Source organism: Seriola aureovittata, chromosome 21 (assembly GCF_021018895.1).
Source record: "Seriola aureovittata isolate HTS-2021-v1 ecotype China chromosome 21, ASM2101889v1, whole genome shotgun sequence".
In the NCBI taxonomy this organism is placed as follows: domain Eukaryota; kingdom Metazoa; phylum Chordata; class Actinopteri; order Carangiformes; family Carangidae; genus Seriola; species Seriola aureovittata.
The window spans coordinates 8,839,842-8,860,503 of record NC_079384.1 but is presented as its reverse complement, the minus strand read 5'-3'; the positions used below and the strand labels follow the sequence as shown (position 1 = coordinate 8,860,503).

The 20,662-nt window shown below is 40.8% G+C and overlaps 3 protein-coding genes across 4 annotated transcripts; 2 read left to right on the top strand and 1 right to left on the bottom strand.

Annotated features, from left to right (window-relative positions):
* Window positions 1-141: 141 nt before the first annotated feature.
* pkmyt1 (protein kinase, membrane associated tyrosine/threonine 1) lies at window positions 142-4,752 on the bottom strand. Its single transcript, XM_056365987.1, has 8 exons — window positions 4,623-4,752; window positions 3,490-3,906; window positions 2,745-2,982; window positions 2,357-2,636; window positions 2,151-2,257; window positions 1,897-2,069; window positions 1,397-1,617; window positions 142-898 (listed from the first exon to the last, which is right to left on the bottom strand). The coding sequence occupies exons 2-8, from the start codon at window positions 3,862-3,864 to the stop codon at window positions 514-516; spliced, it is 1,779 nt and encodes a 592-aa protein (XP_056221962.1). The 5' UTR covers window positions 3,865-3,906; window positions 4,623-4,752; the 3' UTR covers window positions 142-513.
* A 19-nt stretch (window positions 4,753-4,771) lies between these two features.
* On the top strand, window positions 4,772-8,603 carry LOC130162318 (elongin-B-like). The gene is made up of 4 exons (XM_056366011.1): window positions 4,772-4,871; window positions 5,725-5,859; window positions 6,146-6,254; window positions 7,586-8,603. The coding sequence occupies exons 1-4, from the start codon at window positions 4,869-4,871 to the stop codon at window positions 7,696-7,698; spliced, it is 360 nt and encodes a 119-aa protein (XP_056221986.1). The 5' UTR covers window positions 4,772-4,868; the 3' UTR covers window positions 7,699-8,603.
* Window positions 8,604-10,455: 1,852 nt separating this feature from the next.
* On the top strand, window positions 10,456-20,632 carry LOC130162303 (transforming growth factor beta-1-induced transcript 1 protein-like). Of its 2 annotated transcripts, XM_056365991.1 has the most exons (12): window positions 10,456-10,838; window positions 13,932-13,982; window positions 14,330-14,478; window positions 14,599-14,654; window positions 15,226-15,362; window positions 15,452-15,536; window positions 16,084-16,168; window positions 17,486-17,668; window positions 17,765-17,938; window positions 18,045-18,126; window positions 18,706-18,854; window positions 19,720-20,632. In XM_056365991.1, the coding sequence occupies exons 1-12, from the start codon at window positions 10,826-10,828 to the stop codon at window positions 19,984-19,986; spliced, it is 1,431 nt and encodes a 476-aa protein (XP_056221966.1). In that variant the 5' UTR covers window positions 10,456-10,825; the 3' UTR covers window positions 19,987-20,632. The 2 variants fall into 2 exon arrangements, with proteins under 2 accessions (XP_056221966.1, XP_056221967.1); XM_056365992.1 differs by lacking the exon at window positions 13,932-13,982 and having other exon boundaries at window positions 10,464-10,838.
* The last annotated feature ends 30 nt before the right edge of the window (window positions 20,633-20,662 follow it).

Genomic DNA, 20,662 nt, shown 5'->3' with positions numbered 1-20,662 from the left:
TTCAAATGATATCTCCTCTATTAATGGACCTGTCATCTCCCAGTCATTGATGTGGAAAACAGCTTTTCTGATTCACATGAACAGGAATATGCTAAAAAAGAAGGAAAAAAAAAAAAAACAGCTCACAAATTGAGATTCTGCTTTCCTCCTCGTTTTATTTTCTTTTGCAAATCTTGAGGTACATGACTCAGAGTACACAAAGCCAATGATAACTTATTTAACAATAAACCATGACTTGTCATTTCAGCAACAGATTGCATTTACACAAACATAACAAAAGTGCTTTACGGTCTGGTTACATATTCAACCCTTATCCCTAAATTCTTTTTTTTTCAAATACATAAAAGAAGCAGTTGCAGGACTGTAATGAAATGGCAAAAAAAAACACACACACACACACACAATTCATACAAGCTAAGTAGTGAACTTGGTACATTCATACATTAGGTTGTTTTTCACCTGACACTCAGAAGTGAAAACCGCGTCCCTGAAGGTAAACTGGCAGTCTTGTACTCATGGCTGTCCCTCCACAGCTGTTTCCTCGAACAGACTGAGTAGGTTCTTTGGTTCAAAGTTGGGTCGGGGTAAAGCCTCCTCTGCTCGGACCCAGTTGCGACCGAGCCTCTGCGAAGACTTGGTTGATGTAGAATGTCGGCTCTGCATGGACTTTTCATTCACGCTGTCTGTATGAAGCTCTGTGTGTATGGGGCTTGCACTGGGGGTCAGTGTGTGGAAGGAACCATTTGAGTGGATGCTGGAGGGGGTCAGAGCCAAGTTACAGGAGGACCAGTCACCCAGATTTGGGTGAGTGGGTGTGTGGGCAGGACTTCGGTGATTGCGCATCGGGGAACCTGGGAGAGGAGTGGATGTGCTTTCCACAGACAATCTGGATTTCACCCTGTGAAATGGGGAATATGTATCAAATTAAGCAGCGAATCTGACAGAAATAACAAATTTAGCTCAAGGCACAGGCACATGACCCAACAGCTGTTTCTTTACTTCACTGTTGCTGGATATTTGTACAGGAAATACATTTCTAAGATACTACAAATAAGTTATGAATTTGTTAAATTTTGTATGAAAGTCCAGCACAGGGTAACTTTCACTGGATTATGCAGTGTGATGCTGCAACACTAGCAGGCTGAGGTGGAAAACAGCAGAGTACAGTGATGAACAGATCAGATTTTGATCAGTGTTATTTTAGCCGATACCGTGCCATTAAAATACGCCTGGATCACACTGACACGGAGCCTTAGCATCAGCTCGGGATATTTCTGAAATGTTTTAAATACTCAACTAATCTCACGTGAGAAATTCACTTTCGTTCTGTCAATTTAAAGAGCAAGTGCTACAAGCTTGTAAAGAACCTCATCCTGTGGACACATGGATTCTCTACCTGTGTGAGAAGGTGGGGGAAAGCTCTGGGTCTGTGCGGTCCAGCAGAAACACTGCATCATCCTCTGGGCTCCCTGAGTCAGCGGTCATGGCACCGAGGGGCAGGGTTAAATCCCTGTCCCAACTGTCCTTAGGAGGAGTGCAGGGCACTGGCTTGGTCCAACGAGGAAGAAAGGACAAGTGAAGGGAAGACAGGAGTCTACACCCAAAGCACACCACCAACTATAGAAAAAGACCAGAAAATATATATGATATAAAAATGTAACAGCATACTGATAAGAAGTACATTTTTATGATTCAGGTTTACACTGAATATTGTATATTGTATATTTTCTTATATTCTTATATTTTGAATAATACTTTTTTGTGATACTTGGTTTGCACCTCTGACTTGGTAAAGGCTGCTGATCGTGGACTATGCCAGTTGATAACATATTAAGTAAATCTTTGCAAGGCCAAACCTCAAAAGTTAATGTTTAAAAAGTTTCATGGACATCTGACCTGGCAGAGAGAGGCCAGTGTCACCACGGTCTCAGCGACCATGAGATAGATGCGCCTCTTCCACCTGTGTTTCCTAACAGAGGGGAGGGCAAGGAGCTCAGACACTGTTGGTCTCTCACAGGGCTCTGGGGCCAGCATCATCTGCAGTACTGCCTGCAGCTCAGTTGACAGGCCTGCAAGTACAGATGGAAATGGTAAAAACATAAGTCATTTCAAGAAAAAAAAATGAGCACTTAAAAGAAAGTGGATCTTACCATTGGTAAACTCTGAGGGGAGGCAGCCTTGTCTGAGCTGTTGCCAGCCCTCTCCGCCATTTGGAACTTCAATATTACAGGCAAGCTCCAGAATAGAAACACCCAGACTAAATGAAAATGACAATATTTAGGGACTAAATTAAATCGGAGCAATCAGTTACACATTTTAGAATATCATTTAATTTTCTCATATATGGTATTTGTACCTGAAAACATCTGCAGCAGGTCCATATTCCCCCCGGAGAAGCTCAGGAGCCATGTATCTGGGATCTCCCTCCTGAGCATCCTCTTTCACTTTCCCATCTACAAGCTCTGTACTCTTCTGTTTGAGCTCAAGCAGCAGCCCGAAGTCCCCAAGCTTGAGACGACCAGAGTCTGTGATGAGGACATTGGCAGGCTTGAGGTCCAGATGAACAAAACCATGAGAGTGCAAGTGTTGCAGTGCTGAAAGGATGTCGCACAGGTAGGCCCACGCTGCAGGCTCATCTGGATTGGAGGTTTTTAAAAGAAAGCCATGTCAAGCAAGAAGCACAGCACATTATATGTATCAAAAGCCAATGCCACCATCTGCATTATTATCCCTTTAAGACAGACCTGGACCAGGAGGCTGGTTCTCAGCATGGAGCAGCAAGCTGGTGCTACACAGCTCTGTCTGAATATAGAGTCGGCCACACTCCTCCCAGGCTGCCACAAAATTCAGGATGTGAGGGTGAGGACACAGGCGCTCGTGGTTCCTGGCTTCCCTCACACTCCGGTTCCTCTCACTGTTACCCCTGAAGCGATGAGCAGAGCGCTTCACTGCATACTGGTGACCGTCCTTGTTGCTTTGCACCTAGAAAATCACAGAAAATGCTGAGGCTTTCTCATCTATTTGGGGATCTCTAAATAATAATCTTAGTCACAGAGAAAAAATAACACTTACAGGGATATCTAAAGTTGTATTGTGACATTCCCCAGTATAAAACCACAGAACAGATGTTCAAACAGTCAAGCTTTTAAGTAAATGCTTTTGCGTAACATTACTTTTCAACCTAATCCAATGTAAGAAATGTTTTTACTATAAAAAGGTAACATGCAGTACATATTTGGTTGTTCTAAAGTGTAAAATTTGGCTTTAAACTTCTACTTCATCTTAGAGCCTTTTGATTTCTCACACTTGTATTTTTTTTGTTTGAAGTGTCTTAACCTTTAACCTCTTACTGTAATTTCTCACAAAATTGAATTTAAGAAGAATTTAAACATCCTTAATGTAAAGATACAGTAACATATAATACAGCATATGTATCATATCACTTTCATACACACAAAGAGAACAGACAAATTTTTTTGTCTTACTCACCTTGTAGACTTCTCCAAAGGATCCTCTTCCTAGTAGGCCCAAATTGGTGAAGCACTGACTGAAATAGGTTTGCTGTTTGCTGGGATCATATACAGAATTTGGAGGGGGAGACTTTCTAAGGGAACAAGACAGGGGTGTCCAAGGGGATGGATGCTGGGGGAACATCCTACTCAGAGGGGGACATCCCTTGGATGGTGGCAGCGGGGGCAGAGAATGTGAGAGCCGGCTAGGGGAAGAGTAGGATGAGTTGGACATTGACGACAAGGAAAAAGGGACATGTCGCTTTTTGAGGGAGAAGGACTGCTCTGCATGGGAAAAGTGGGTTGGAAGAGGGAGAGGCACCCTGGACACTGTGGTTTCCACTGCCACTGACATTGTGTTGGCACGTTTTCAGTTCCTTTCTTTGAAGATAGTGTTCTGCAATAGTCAAAAGAAAAGTTTTTAATTATCAGTTAATATTAATGTACCAATGTTGTTTTGCTGTACTTCAGCCTGTTAATCTTTCTACTAATTTTCTTCAGAACTTAACCCAAGACTTACAACTGAAAATGTTCCCCTACAACATATTTACACTGACACATGTGCTATAAAGTAAAATATAAATATAAAAAGTATAAAGTATAAAATGAAGCCTTTTCAGTCCAGCTTGGGCACACCCATTGACACGATCTGACATGCTTAACGCCCTGCTTGACAGGTTTTTGGCCAGTTGTCTAATCAAATTATCAATATAGTCCTCTAGATGTTTTGATGGTCAGCTGATAAGAAGAACAGGTCTTGCTAGCTGAAGACAGCTATGGGCGTTGAGAGGTAGGACAGACCCGTCGACTGCAACGTTACCGAGCTAACGTTACAAGTCTGACAACGTCAGTCTTGAATTGTAATGTAAATTTCCGACACGTCACCGAATTAGCTTTGGCTAATTAATATTATTCCGAGCAGTTATTCGTTTTTATCACTGACAAATGTTACCACCATGGTGTTGGCAAACGTTAATTAAGGGCGGACCCAGCCTTCAACAACATAACAACATAACAAAATTAGCTAGCTATCTAACTTACATTCAAATAACGTACTGTAACTGACATTTCATCGTTAGGTAAAGTACAAGTTAGTAACGTTATCACACAAACCATAATCCAGTGTTAAGGACAGGCGGTCTTCATGACTCAGATAGTTGCTGTGTCCAGATCAAACGACACGTACATCTTTCAAGCATGAAACTACCTGGCGCCAAATTCTGAAAATTATACGTAGTGCTACGTACCTGCCTTCAGTGAATACAGACTGCTTATCTGAATTGCGCAATATCCGCAAGCGGTGCAGTCTGGGGTTCAACACAGGGCTGGCGCAACTGGCTAGCTAGCTGACCACTTGAAATGGTACCTCTATTATTCTTATCAACAATTTTGTGAGATTGATTCCTATTTACAAACATTGAATTAACGTTAAACGCTTTGTTCAAAAGATTTACATTGCGATAACAAATTATATTGTGCATTATGGGACTGTTTATTTCAGTTTGTGTTTGCTAGGCAGCTAACGCTAAGTTTGCTGTGTTAGCTTCGCCTTCCTATCTGTAAGGAGAGGTTGTAGCGAGGTAATTTATCTTAGCTTGGCTAACCTTGGAAATGATGTAACGTCAGACACTTAACCCAGTTAGCCTAGTCAGAACAACTGTACATATACTGTCATTGTTAGACTTACAACGTGTATTAATTTAGAGCTAACTGCCAGGCCTATTTTTGTCTCTCAAAAGTCTCCAGGCTGTTTCGTGTTGGCTAATTTCGCGTTAGCCTAGACCTTCGTTTCCCTGCCACTGCTCACTGTTTGCAGCTAGCTCATGAATCAATGAATTGTCCGTAGCGTTCATTCTTCTGCATTCGGACACATTGGCAAAACAACCAACTAAAGACTCAAATTTCCTTAAAATGTCTACGCTAAGAAAACACGCACCGTGTCCATCAGGTTATGAAGGTGTTATAAACAGTAGCCAGATGGACAGTTGTTAAAGACTTTAATGACCTACTGAGATGTCTTGTCAGATAAAGACGGGTTAATGTCAGTTAACTTGGTTATAAGTTACCAGAGCCACAGAATTAACTGTATTTTTAAACTGACTAACGTTTTTGTAAAACCACTACCAAGCTCTCATCTTCAAGATTAAAATACAACTCAATTTGCCTTTGACATAGTTTTTCTTAACCATACAATTTTATGCTCATTGCTTTTCAGGACGTGTTCTTAATGATTCGACGTCACAAGACTACAATCTTCACAGATGCCAAGGAGTCCACCACTGTCTATGAGCTGAAGCGTATTGTTGAAGGAATCCTTAAAAGACCACCTGAAGACCAGCGGCTTTACAAAGTGAGTTTTGGGGGCCAAGTATATGAATGACACCAAACTGAGTCATGTCACATACCTGACAGCATTACAGCATCAGAGAGATTAATAATGAATTTTAGTTTAATCAAAGTACCTGCAATGAAGGTTTGCAGTCTCATGACAATGGTGGCACATTACTTGTGTTTTAGAGCAGTGACTAAAATATTTCCTGTAAATATCTGACAAAGTCTCCATATTCATTCAAGCAGATTCATAGATTTTGAGGCCTTTAGGGGATTCTGTGACATTTTCAACGGTTGCTTCACAGGATGACCAGTTGTTAGAAGACAGCAAAACTCTGGGTGACTGTGGATTCACCAACCAGACTGCCAGACCTCAAGCCCCAGCTACAGTTGGTCTGGCCTTCCGCGTAAATGGTATGTTCAGTTTATGTTGTTTGTGTGCTTGAAGGGATGTTTGTTTTTGTTTTTTTTCCTCATGATATGGTGTTTTTGCATATCATGTATTTCCTGTCTTTCTGCCTCTTTCCATCTATTTCCTACTGTTCTTTGGGGAATTATTCTATAAATCTATTCTCTAAGTCTGTAAGCTTTGTGGCCAATTAATCTGCATCAATGTAATTTAGGTCATCAACATCTGAATATGGGTTAAATATAAATCTTTGATGCTCAGTGCCATTCAGGAGTAATTTTCTAATGTAATTTTCTCTGTTATACTGACTTTACCTCAGTCTACCTTGTCTGCTTCACTCTGTCATTTCACAGAAAGCTCTTTAACCGTCTCCAAAGAGCATTGTGGAGTTCAGCTTTGGCTGTACAACTGTTGAGTGCTTTAGAGATTAGAAACCGAGATAATGGCAATAAGCACAGCGGAAAGAGTTTTTCCACTTGACAGAAATTGGAATTGTGCTGTATCTTTAAAAAAAATGCATTACGAAAGCTTGAAAAATTGATATTGCTGCCTCTTCTGCAATGGATTTTTTCCTTGTATGACTTTCGATCATTGTTGCAAAATATTGTGTTGCCTAAAGCCATAGCTATTTGAAATGTTCTGTAAGTCTGTGGTGTTTCAGTCACCATCAGTTAAATTGATAAATATATGTCCGCTCAATGTCATATTGTTTACATTGTACAGAAGTTCATAATGCACAAAACATGACAGAAGGTAAATATATCCTGCCATGGTTTGTATTAAGGTCACATTCAGCTGACTGGTGCCCTGGTAGTGACATCACTGAGTGTGGTGCATTGTGAGTGACTTAAGGAACAGTTTAAATGAAATGTCAGCGTGATATTAGATTTTAGACTGTCTCTGAATGTAGTTTGAATATAATTCATATTCAGATAAAATCTCTTTCTTTTCTTTTTTTCTTTTTTTCTTTTTACTTTCCAGACAAAACTAAATCCTTTTGGATTTACCAAAACCATTCCAATCAATTTTAGCTGCCAGTCTGAAAATATTCACAAAGTCCTCACTGGTCCAGAAAAGAGATTGAACTAGTTAACGTGATAAAATTCCCCTGGATTCAAAACTGGCTTAAATATTCAACTCCAAATTTGAGTGCATTAACTAGACTAATTTAACTTTCTGTTTACTTGAGCAACAACTGAAGTTGATGCATATTCACCCAGAACTACTTGCCACAGTAAATGTTCACAGAAATGGTGTTGCGATATGACTGATTTAGACATGTGCAACTCTCTCGTCAAGACGGAGCTAATGTTTCCTTGTCTCCTCTGCCCTCCAGATGAGATGTTTGAGCAGCTGCACATTGAGGCCTTCTCCAGCCCCCCAGAACTCCCTGATGTGATGAAGCCTCAGGACTCCGGTAGCACTGCCAACGAACAGGCGGTGCAGTGATAGCAGGGAGAGCAATGGAGTGAAGGATGGAAGTGGGTGTGTGTGGATTAACTGCAGTGGAGAAGTAGCGGGGTGGAGGATATGTAATATAATTTCAGTTGATGGATGGGAACATTGTAGGTAACCAAGCCTATCCACGTTACCTTCATGCTATCATCCCAGCATCCACCCAATTTGCTTCAAAAATTATTATTTTTTAACCTCCTTATTTCCACATCACGTGCAGTTCTGCTCCTTGATCTTGCTCCTAAGCACCAACTGGCTCAAACTTTTTGAGTGAGGAAGTTGGTTTGAAAAGTATGATTGTGTGTGTATGTGTGTGTGAGTTATTATAATTATTATCATTAATATTTCAGAAAAGGTGAAGGCGTAGTTGTATGTCACAGTTCTCTAGAAGTAACATGCATGGATAAGGACTCCGGTGTCTCAAATCGGCAAACTGCATGAACAAACTGAAAACAATGGCTTTATTTTCACAGAAACAGATGAACCTTCGGCTGATAAGTTTCCTTGGTCTAGTTCTGCCAGTTTTGTTGTACATTTTGGATTTGATTTCATACCAGGAAAGAACATCTTTATGATAAATATGTTACTTTTATTTGTTGTCGATGTTGTCATTTTGTTTCTTCAGTATGTTTTACTTGTCAGTTCTTTGTTGTATGTTTCATGCACTGAGACCAAAGGCAGGTACCTCTTAGACAGCAGAGGGATTTTCTGGTCAGAGGACAAACTGTCTGTGACGTACAGTAAACACAGGAGGAGCATTTTCTTGTATTAAACTTTAATTTTGAAAATGCATACATCACATGTCACCAACATCAATGTGGCACCTTCCCCTAATCACATAAACATAGCCTGTAACTGTAAGCTTGCTTAATTAAAAGTTTTTCCTGTTTTGTTTTTTACGCTGCTGGCTGATTTTTATTTTAAACACAGGTTTGTGTCAACACTTAAACAAAATAACTCAAATTTAAGGGTTAACTGTTAAAGATGATGGGCAGGCTGTAGCTACCATCGGTGTTTGTCACAGCAGACATTTTGACTTGTCATTGTAGGAAAGGCACACGTAGCGAGCGTCTCGGTAAGTGGTGACAGTGAGCCAGCGTGCACACTACAGAGACACTGAAACTGAAGCAGCTGAATTAAATTAAGCCATCATTAATTTCATTATGTACACCTGTGCATTTCCTACTGAGACATGTCACAATGTCTTCACTGAAATAGGTCTAGTAGGGACGCACAGATACTGTCCATAAAAAAATGAAATTAAAGTTTAGCTTTGATACCATAATTTTTTCCACTTGGCACCATTATTTTAAATTATTCTCTTGTAATGACAAATAAAGAGATATACAAATGGATATATACAGCAAATCAACAGTTTTCTTTAACTTTCTGATGGAGTTAAATAAGACTGGATTACATTACCAGCAAGCCAAAGCAGGCAACTTCACCGAGGTCCTAAAAACCCCAGGCAACAGTTTTTAACCTGTCTTAACAGGAAAAGCAAAGGTGAAACGCATTTCATTAACGATGGCTCAGTTACATCAAGTGCCCCAGTAAACCGTGCTGGTGAGCCAGCATTTACAATACCAGGATCATGAAACTAACTCACCCAAATTAAATGTCTTTTTTTCTTTCTTTCTTTCTTTCTTTCTTTCTTTCTTTTTTTTTTTTTTTTAAATAACTGTTATTTTCCAAGTCATGTACAAAAGATGTATAGACTACAACAGTACATTCAAAATAGAATATTTAGAAATTACAAATTTAATAACTTAAAAACTTAAATGGGGATATAACTCATTCTCAGGACCTTAAATACCTGCACATAAGTGGCACTATTAGTCCCGTTATAGTCGTTTTTAATGTTCACATGCACAGCTTTTTGTGCTATGACAAGCTAAAATGCCCACTGTGTAATCTGTTACATAACCTGGTGCCAAAATCTAACACCTTTATTATTTTAGTATATATTGTTCTCAAATGGTGCATTTTCCTAAATGAATTTGTGTTCCAATAAATATCCCAACTAACTGACTAAACCTGGGAGCAGGTTTAGAGTACTACCCCCCATAAAGCAACTTCAGACATGATGGGGGAGATAATGTACATTCCTCAATTACTGTAAAAAGATCAACGAGAGTTAACAAGAAATCACTTTAGGAAGGAAGAGGAGGAGCAGTTACAGCAAGCAGTATATATATGGCAATGTGAGCATTGTGTTAAGATACACTTGGAAAAAAAGTGAATTTATCCTTTAACCCAGCGATGGGGTGGAGAAAGCTCAGACAATTTTTTGGACAGTTATGTGGTGAAGTCACTTGATCTACTATTTTTAATTCAATAGAAAATTAATGAGAGATCACTTGAATGAGGCAAATATGAATTTTTAAGCCTCTGTAAAATGACCAAATTTCTCTGATTTAGACTAATATTTAAAAAATAAAAAAATCCTGTCCATGGCCTGTGTGCAGGTATGGCAAAGGGATATATATTTAAAACAAGTTTCATGCACATGGTCAAATCCAAATGATCTATTTACAAGCTTCTTTTTTTTTTTGAAAAGGGTGTTGGCCCGCCGGGGTTGTTTCCTGTGAACACCAGTAAAAAGCATTTTCCAATATTTTATTGTGACACAAGTTCACAAGTGCATCGTCGCAGCAGCAGCTCGTCCAGTCGCAGTTTGTGCAGCTCGCAGCGCCTCGAAATCCTTAAATTTGTCTCCCAAATATGGACTAGGAATGTCCAGGATGACGTCTTGTGTCCGGGGTATGCGGGGTTTGTAACCACATTTATTTAACTACGCCTTCTCCGGTCTGAGGTCCTGGTAGGCATTACACAGGAAGACAGTCGTGTAGGAAAAAGAAACGGGACGCCCTCCTCCGCCTCCTCCTCCTCCTCCTCTTCCTCCTCCTCCTTCTCCTCCTCCTCCTCCTCCTCCTCCTCCTCCTCCTCCTCCTCCTCTCTCGGCGGATAACGGTGTCCCAAGAAGTTATTCAGGACCGACGCAGACAATAGTACCGAGGCTGACTATCTGGCTTTGATACTCGCCCATCACTACTACTTCATGCTGTCCGCGTCCGTGTTGTATCACACAAAGAGGAAAACGCTCGGCTGAAATCATATCATGGAGGATTTGGGTGAGTATTTGTGCCGTTCGTTCGTTTCAAGCGGTGTAACTACATGTTGAGATATCTTGAGGGGATCTTTGGGAAAGGGGTGGTGTGCCCAAACAGAGGAAGTAAGGTCCCTGTTGATTCTGGCAGTCTTAGTAGAGTACAAGCTTTCCCTTTTCCCAAGGACATGAAAGAGGCTGTAATATAATGGGATTTTTTATTGGCTGCCATTGGGTAATAAGATGTTAATGCAGAGAAAAGCAGTGGGAATTCCTTATGTATAACTGTCATTCAACTTTTCATTGAAGGTTTTTTTTTTTTCTGATATGACATCATATGATATCTGTTAAGAGTAATTCTCCTTGATGTAATGTATATTCTTAACTCTTATCCTCTCCACAGTGTGCTCACATCCTGTAAAGATGTTGGATATATCATTTTAAGAAATGTGTTTTACTTTGCCAAGCATACAGGCCACACATGCACACATACTTATACAGGTAACATAAGAACTGGTGATACTCTGCTCTATATCTGCCTGACCGCCATGGAGTGTGTCATGCATGCATGGCCTGCAAATTCAATAAATTCTTTGTAAATTAGATTTAAATGGTTCCACAGCAGCCTCCATCCATTAATATTAACAAATCAGGGATGGAGAGACAGCGTGTCTTCCATTTTGAAGGGTAGGAGACATGAAAGAGGAGTGTGTCCAGCATCAAGGAGTATGACTGGCTCTCTCTTTCTACTGATAAAGATGTGGAGGGAAGATTTTTTTTTTTTTTTCTCTTTCTCAGAACAACATTATGAGAAGCTTTGTGTTTGGGGAATAGCAGTGTTGGACAGGCCCTGAAATAGCCCAGGGCAACATTGCTATTTCAAAAAGCCACAGAGTTCAATGAAAATAGAAAGGCCTTTTGCTTCAGCTGCCCATTTGTTCGCTCAGGAACATTTTTTTTTTTTCATGAAGTCCACTTCAGAACTTGGGAATTTATGCTTTTCAAGCAATTCTATAAGGAAAGGCCAGATGTAGCCAAGCACATCTGGATTGGATTGCACACAGTGAGACCGAGTGACTGGGTGAGTGTTAGTGAGGCAGTGGCCATGTTCAGCACGCTCAGTTTATGCTGCTGCCCCGACAATGTTGTAAGTTTATGTATTGGATCTGGCGAGGCTTTCGGTGAGAGAGACCACTTGTTAGAGAGCTCTTTGGCCAAGACAAACAAGTCGGCAGGCAGCTCTAAATATGGTCATAATTCCCATTGAGAGAAGTTCAACTCCTTATATGAGCAGTTCAGTCTGTACAAGTATGTGTGTGTGTGTGTGTGTATGTGTGTATGTGTGTGTAAGAGACAGAGACACACAGCAGGGAGGAGGAGGGCAAGTAGTATATGCACAAGGTTCTCACCACATGCTCGTACCAGAAGTGTGAATCATCTGGGACAGAAGTGACCACTGGGATGAGCTAAGGCTCTGTAAACTGGTTATGTTTATGTTTAACATGTCTACCATAACTGTGATGGTCCCAGATGTTTGAAACACAACTTCACCAGAATGAAAAACTTGTTCAAACATTCATCAAACAACCATGAAAAATCTGAGAAGCTGAGGGTCGGTGTTTATTCTTGTGCCCCAGACCCTATCACTCCAGATCCTGCATCTATTGTCCTGCTGACGTGTGGTTACTCCTTCGTCCTTAACTGGTTTTATGCCTGAACTAGACCATTGATTCCCAATTAGAGGTACTTGTGCCCCAGACGGAACTTCAGCAGTTGCTAAGGGGGGGGGGGGGTCCATTTACTGTCACAATAACTGATAAACTACCAGCTATAATCCAACTGCACAGGACATGCTCCCCAGCAACCTCAGTCAGCTGTAACATCTTAAAAGAACATGAGACGTGACTGACTGTTCCTGAAAACCAGTTGGGAGAGGTGGAAACAGATCGCTAAAACACATGATAAAATCTGATGACAAAAACAGATAAAGAGAAAAAAAACCTTAACATGTCACTGTGCCGTGTATGAAAAAAATTATATGGAGTATGATGGAATTTAGCCTCTTAATTAAAACTCTAACAATAGCCACTTTTATCCAATATAATTAAAAGGATCCTACACCAATTTCCCTCATAAGGATCAGTTTATTAGTCACGAGGAGTGATATTCAGTCTACAGAAACAGTTGTATAATGAATTCACATCATATTGGAGTTACCGTGATTACAAGTGCCGTTCACATCAACGTCCATGTCGTAATTACGACTAGAAATTTGGATTTTTCTGAAAGCTTCATTCCGTCCAAGTGCCCTATTTTGGTCTCTGCTGCACCGATTTTAACTGCTCTTTTTTTTTTTTTTTTTTAAACTATCTCTCTTAACTCCCACAACTTTTAAAATTGCTGGACTGCCCCTTTAATGATGTTAAATAACACCCCATTTAAAATGAGGTCAGCTGAACTGCTTTGGACCATGATGGTCGGTTTCAATAATTTATTATTTGAGCTCCCCTGATAGGGGATCTGATTGGGAACTTTATAAAGGAGCGGGAATGTCACCAATATTTAAATTTAACAGCCCCGAAACGAATGGTTAGTGTGGTATCAGCATGTGAAAAGTAAAGTGAGCACTTCCCTGGGAAAAACAGTGAATTTCAGCCAAGACTGCAGCCTCTCCGCTACAGCATCGAGTTTGTAATTACTCATGTTCAGTCCGCTTTTCACACACTCTGCTTTGGCCTTTAGTCGCACGTACATGGACTTGTCAGCACTAAATGATGTCATACAGCTGCACAGCCGAACGCTTGAGAGAGTTTAGTTTCTGGACAGCTTCCCCCTCAGTGTGGAGTGAGTGTGCTTGGGGGGGTGGGGGGGGTGGGGGGGTGGAGTGGAATTAGATATCAGTCGCCAAACACTTCCTCCTTTGCTTCCTTTTCATACTGGCATGTCTCAGATATGAATGCAGAAATGTTTGTGTGCTCTAATAACTCCAGTATGTCGATGGATTATCTTGTGGTCGTGCCAGTTCTGACTGTCCTGTCCTCTGACTGATTAGCGTGTTAGGACGCTCATTGTCCTCAGTGTCATGTACTGGTCACACAGGCTGTCTGTCTCTCCTTAGGAGTGCCTGAGCCACCTAACTACCCTCTCAGTCCTCGTATTGTTGTGTTTGGTACGTAACTGTCTGTGCATGCGTTTGTATGTGTTTCACTCTGCCTGCAAGTTGTCTGTGTTCTGTCTGTCATTGAGTGTGTTGCACTGCATGTTTTATTCATCATGTCTTTAATTGTTATGTCTTTTGACTCAGCTTTAACACCTATAAACAAACTGAAACCCTACCATAAATATACGGATACATTATGCGGTTGTAAACTGTCACTAATTCCCATTACAAACCAACCTGAAGCTAAACTGAATATTAAATGCAACCAAACTTCCATCACATTCAAGCTATTATGCAATATATCGTTCTTCTCTCTCTTACTCTCACTCAGTTTCTTTACCCTCTCTCACCTCCAGACGCCCTTCTTGCTGATCTGGAGAACACTGGCTCTCCTCTGGCTCGATGTCCCGTACTGCTCACCTCTGACCCTCCTCAAAATGCTGAATCTGCCACCCAGGACCCCGCCGTGTCCCGGCCACCGCCACCCGCCTACACCCCACAGCAGGTAGACAGTCGGACAACAGGACCAGTCTCTGGTCATCAAGCCTGAACTTTGCCAACAAATATTTTTTCTGTGAATTCATATTATCATACAGATAGATTGTGCATCTGTTTTGTCCCTCAGACTGTTTCTGCTGCAATGAAGACCTCCCAGAACTCCAACCCAGACAAATTATACAGGTAACTCCCTCCCTGAGTTTGTTTAACGTGTTTTACACAGTGTAATCAAGCCCACTGTTCTTCTTAAATTAGTTCTATAATGTCTCACTAAATCATCAGAATAAAATATGATCTGAATGGAATACATTTCTTAGCCTGGTCCAGACCTCTGAATTGCTTCCTGCAACTTAGATTTGTTCAGAATTTATGAATTAAAAGTTATAGAAATGATTGAAGTGAAACAAAATTGAGAATTCAGTCTGATTATCGTTTCTGTGAATGTAAGAGATTCACATTTTACATCACAGAGAAAATGAGAAAAATATTTGCCCAAAAACTGTCAGGAATCTCAAAAGAAATGATAAATGACTTGTCTTTCCTCTGCCTTCGTCATCTTGTCCACTTTGTTAATGACCAAGTTTGGATCTTAAAAAACTATTATGCACAAATGAGAGTCCTCCGCTGCCCCGTGACTCCTTAATGAATGGACAAAGTTCAAAGAGTCACCTATGATTCATGGCAAAGTGACCACGATGAATGCAACCACATTAGTGACAGGTTGGTTTATAATCTTTATAATCTTTTTTTACAGCACAGTGTGTAAACCGCGCTCTCCCCGCACGGCAGATCCTCCTCCAGCCTTCTCCTCCACCTCGCTGTTGGGAGGAGGTCTGAGTGAACTGGACCATCTGTTACAGGAGCTCAACGCCACCCAGTTCAACATCACAGGTTAGTGAGTACGTGCATGCGTGGTTTTTCGTGTCCTTGTGTTTAACTCTGAAGTGAATATTTTTGTATGAACATGTTTTTGTCATCAGATGAGATCCTGGCCCAGTTCCCTTCTTCTAAGAAAGATGAGAGGGACAAGATTAAGGATAAGGCCACAACTTCCTCCTCCTCGAGGTACCAAATCTAAGAACCTACAGAGTTCACTGCAGTTATAATGAACTCTCTACAGAAGAGTCTCCACAAGCAGGAGAGCTGCACAAGTTAAATAAATTCATTAGAAAGTTGAAATGAATCAGATTCTTGAAAAGTCATCATAAAGAAAAACTAGTGTAAAGGAACACACACACACGCGCACACACACACACACACACACACACACACACATGAAATACGTAAATAAAGGGAGAATTATAGTATTTGCACAATTTAATTTGTAGCTCGGCCATTCAGGGCAAAAAACAGGCTTTCTTGAGTGTGTGTGTGTGTGTGTGTGCGCACATCTTAATCAACTAAATGTAATATTATGCAACATGCAGTATGATAAAATGCAGCAAGATAGATAACTTATGTGTAATTAAAAGCCATCAATATACATTCTATTAGCAATAGCAGAATTTATTTACTGGGTTTTATTTCGGGCTTTATTCCAGGTGATCTGGGTCTAGATGAAATTGTGTATTTTGCAGGTTTGTTAAAACAAAGATTGTCTTTTGTGTTGTAGCTCTGCAAAGCCTTCAGCAACATCAGCCACACTGGAACTGGACAAACTGATGGCCTCTCTGTCTGACTTCAGAGTCCAGAGCACAGTAAGAGTCCACACGACAGTTTAACCTGTCAGCTTCCTCACTGTAAATCCACAATGTCACTGCAAGAGCGTGCTGTTTTTTTTCTGCCCAGCTGTCCCAAGTTTTAACACAGCTCACACTGAGTCACTGCGGATTCATGAAGACGTTCACTTGACTTCATGATGACTACACTGTTACTGTGTGGCCTGGCCGCAGCACATGCCTCCTGGTATAAATCAGTCACCAGATATGGTCTGAGGATGGAAATTAGTCTTGGTGGAGATATTTTCCAGCTTCAAAAATAGCTTTAGATAGTTGAAAGTCAGAGTTATAGATTTGCATTTGGTGTGGGAAATAATCTGGTTATTCTGCGTTTCAATGAGTCAGCAAAGGAGGTGGTTGAGTCATTATAAGGTTGCTTAATTCCAGTGTGCACTTTAAGTGTGGGTTATAAACAAGGCTGAGCACAGGGTTATGGGAACAGAGGAAAACACATCATTGGATACTGTCGTCATTAACTTGTGATGTTCAGTATTTACTGAAGTGTTGATATTTACGCACTTTCAATAAAACTGTTTGATTTTATTTAAGCAAGTGATTTCCTACATTTCCCAAAATTACCCCAGAAAGCCAGCAGAAAGCAGCAGTGTGGGCTCATAGCAAGCCAGGGTTTGTTTACAGTCAGGTCCACACGACATCCCCCACAAAATGAACAAAAAGACTGTGTTGAGGCTGCAGAGTATATTAAGGCTACTCCTGATGGACAAAAGCTGTGATTCTGCAAAATATTGAGTTTAATAAGAAAAAAAATGAACAATTTTCTCCCATCAAACTCTATGCTAGCTTATCTATGATCAAATATTTACTGTTTTTGACCAGTTATCCATCAGGATTAAAACACTGCCAGACAACAAAAGCCCAGAAATACACAATATATCCCACTATTGTGAATCAGTGTGATTTTAGTCTGACCTGGCAGATAGCAGGTAGCAGAGACATGCAGGAAACATGGGGAGACAGAAGGGGATGGTGATGTGTGCTGATGTGTCTTAACCACTATGTTACCTTGAATCCCCCCCCCACCACCACCACCACACACACACACACACACACACACACACACACACACACACACACACACACACAAAAACAACATATTTGGTTGCTTTAGCCTCCACCCACAGAGTACCTCAGCCTCATATCCGGATGTGAAAAAAACAGTTGCTGTCTTTCATGCCACTTAATTTCAGACCAACTGTAGAGCAACGATTAACTCTTGGAGAATTAAAATCCCAAAGACAGATGTGCCATGCGTCATTTTCCTTTCTCTTCCCACAGCCAGCTGCGCCCGTCACTCCGGTGGTGACAGCAGCGCAGCAGCCCGCCGCCCCCCCACAAGCCTCATCTGGCGGCTCATTGGACAGCATGCTGGGGCTGCTTCAATCAGACCTGAGCCGACAAGGAGTTCAAACATCCTCCAAGGGAAACTGTTCAGCCTGCCAGAAACCAGTAGTAGGACAGGTGAGTTATCAGAATATATCTACATATTGATGCATATGCAAGTATATTAAGTTTTTTTTTTTTTTTTTGACTCAAATCCACTGTTTCCTCACGCAGGTAGTGACGGCTCTGGGGAAGGTGTGGCACCCGGAGCATTTTGTGTGCACCGAGTGTGAGACAGAGTTGGGCAGTCGCAACTTCTTTGAGAAGGACGGGCGACCATACTGCGAGTCGGACTACTTCACCCTCTTCTCCCCTCACTGTGCGCACTGCAACAAGCCCATACTAAATGTGAGACACTTGGATGTGCACGTGTCTCATTTTGAGTTTATTTTGACAAAAGCAGCTTGAATCAATATCTCAACCCATGTTACTTTTTATTCCTCTCTTTGTTTAGAAAATGGTCACCGCTCTGGACAAGAACTGGCACCCAGAGTGCTTCTGCTGTGTGAAGTGCAGCCGGGCGTTTGGAGAGGAAGGTAATGGGTGGCATGTACTGCATCCTGTCTGGGTCCGACACTCAGCAGTTAACAGTGAACTGCAGCAAGGTCACACTCACATAGAACTGAACCTTTCTGTCAAACGTACACAAATAATCAATCAATAATTCATTTAATCATTGTTTTAATATCATATGATGTTCATTAAATGGTTTATTTTGTACATGAATTCTTCATTTCAAGATTATGATTTATTCAATCTGTTCTTACAGAATTCAACATCAGTATTTTTCTCTTTTAATTTGTGTGTTACAAAGGAGAGTTTACCATCCCTGCTAAGGCTTTTCCAAGGAACACTGATTCATTGAACTTTCTTGGCATGAAAATGACCAAATTTAAAACATTACAGGCTGTGAGACGGAAGAAAAAGAAATACTGTCAGCCATTTAAAGTTCAAATCAGGAAACCCTACAACCATTACAAGCAGACTGAAGTTTAATGTACCACAAAGCAGAATTACATGGAAAAGGTTCAGACAATGTTTGGCATTATCCGGATAATTCGACATTTATCAATGGAGGACTACAACTGTGTACAACTGTGACCGTGTCTTTGCAGGTTTCCATGACCGTGAGGGCCAGCAGTACTGCCAGCAGTGCTTCTTGACTCTGTTTGCTTCCCGCTGTCAAGGCTGCAGCCAGCCCATTCTGGAAAACTACATCTCAGCTCTCAACTCTCTCTGGCACCCACAGTGTTTCGTATGTAGGGTGAGTGTTTCTCTGCGGGCATGAAGGACGTGTCCTTAAATAATGGCTGTTGCAGTTGCCAAAAATTTGCTTGGCGTGTGGCGCTGTTGGCACACTGGTGAAATGACCAAGCGTTTGACTCCCGGTGTGTTATGGTTGCAGTTATTATAGGTTTATGCTGAGAAAAAGTCAGGGTCATGTGATATGCAGATGAGCAGGGCTGCAAATGCTATGGAGGGCACCGAGGTGAGAGTTTACAGACAGACAGAGTTTAAAGACAGATTCAGATTTTTTTAAATTAAATTTGAATGTTTTATGAAAATATTAATAAATAAATTTCAGTAATTTAGTGATATCCACCACAATTACATGTGTGGCACCAGGCCATAATGTAGGGAAATAAGATTATATACATATATATCAATAAAATGTGAATTTAACTTAATTTAATTTAATTCTTTTATTATTTTAATTGAATCAAAGTTTGGTTGATGGACTGGCAGAAATTTCTCTGGTGGGTGAGACAATGTGGACCTCAGTATTTTCTAAAATCTTTGCTTACAGCACTGGAAATAAACCGATATCTGTTTAATATGCACTCTTGATTAAGGCACTTGAGCCACAGCTGCTACAGTGAAGCAGCTTAGTGACCAGCGGATCACTCAGTGGTTGTGATGTGTGCATGTGTGTAACTGTGTGTGTGAGCAGGGCGTTCCTGAAAAAAGGCACCGCATATAAAAAAAGTTTTTTTTTTTTTTAAACCAAAACTAAAAATAAGTTTGAATTATGTCATGAGAAATGACATCTTTCTAATTACAGTTCCATGAGTCAGGACTCTCTGCTGTGACTGAATCATGCTGCTTTTCTCTTTCCCTCTCGTCTGCAGGAGTGCTACAGCCCCTTTGTTAACGGCAGCTTCTTCGAACATGAGGGTAAGCCGCTGTGCGAGGCCCACTACCACCAGTCCCGCGGCAGCGTGTGTCAGGCCTGCCAACAGCCGATCCTGGGCCGCTGCGTCACCGCAATGGGGGCCAAATTCCACCCCCACCACCTCGTGTGTCACTTCTGCCTGAAGCCCCTGAGCAAAGGCTGCTTCAAGGAGCAGGAGAACAAGCCCTACTGCCACCCCTGCTTCATCAAACTCTTTGGTTGAGGATTCAGCTGGACTTTGCCCCCCATCCTCTGGGTCAGAGAAGCTTTATGACTCTGAGTTCTCAATTAGTGTTTTTTACTGTGGGAATGAGGGTGGAGCTGGTCTCTTTCTTGGTTTTAAGAATATTTGAGTCAATAGAGGGATGGGGAAAAAAGAGAATCATTCAACCCTACTCATTTCTGTTTATCTGAAAAAAAAAAAAAAAAGTGGCCTGAATTTAGACTGGCAGTATGAAATATAAATATAGTATTGGTTAGACGGACACAAAATGATGCCAAATGATTTTGTCATGTATGTAAATCTTTTGCATACTGTATTGATTCAAATTGAATATTGAAAATTGAATTCTTTTGCCAAAGGTAGAAAAAAACAGTATAATGAGAGCAAATTTATTGTTTCAGTGAAGGACTTGTACTGTTGTGCAAGAAAATCCCCTTTAATATATTTGCTTTATATTGCAAAGGTATAAGTGTCACTGCAATTGCTTTTATACATTGTATGCTGACTGCTATATATGTTTTTGTGTAACAAACTAAGCTACGGTATGTTTAAAGTCAGATATTTTGCATTATTCTTTTACTATTGCTCAATGCAAGTTGCCAAAAAAAAAAAACAATTCCAAAGAATAAAATAAAGGAGAACACAACTTTTTTTGCTGTTTCGTGGGTGAGTGAGC

Bases quoted from the DNA above. Each gene is read 5' to 3' on its own strand.
- pkmyt1 (XM_056365987.1), bottom strand. From the start codon at position 3,864: ATGTCAGTGGCAGTGGAAACCACAGTGTCCAGGGTGCCTCTCCCTCTT. The intron at 2,070-2,150 runs GTAAGATCCACT...CTGTACTTGCAG, and splicing joins CCCCTCAGAGTTTACCAATG to GCCTGTCAACTGAGCTGCAG. The intron at 899-1,396 runs GTAGAGAATCCA...CCCATTTCACAG, and splicing joins TCCCCCACCTTCTCACACAG to GGTGAAATCCAGATTGTCTG.
- LOC130162318 (XM_056366011.1), top strand. The intron at 5,860-6,145 runs GTGAGTTTTGGG...GTTGCTTCACAG, and splicing joins AAGACCAGCGGCTTTACAAA to GATGACCAGTTGTTAGAAGA. The intron at 6,255-7,585 runs GTATGTTCAGTT...TCTGCCCTCCAG, and splicing joins TCTGGCCTTCCGCGTAAATG to ATGAGATGTTTGAGCAGCTG.
- LOC130162303 (XM_056365991.1), top strand. The intron at 14,655-15,225 runs GTAACTCCCTCC...CTTTTTTTACAG, and splicing joins AACCCAGACAAATTATACAG to CACAGTGTGTAAACCGCGCT. The intron at 16,169-17,485 runs GTAAGAGTCCAC...CTCTTCCCACAG, and splicing joins ACTTCAGAGTCCAGAGCACA to CCAGCTGCGCCCGTCACTCC.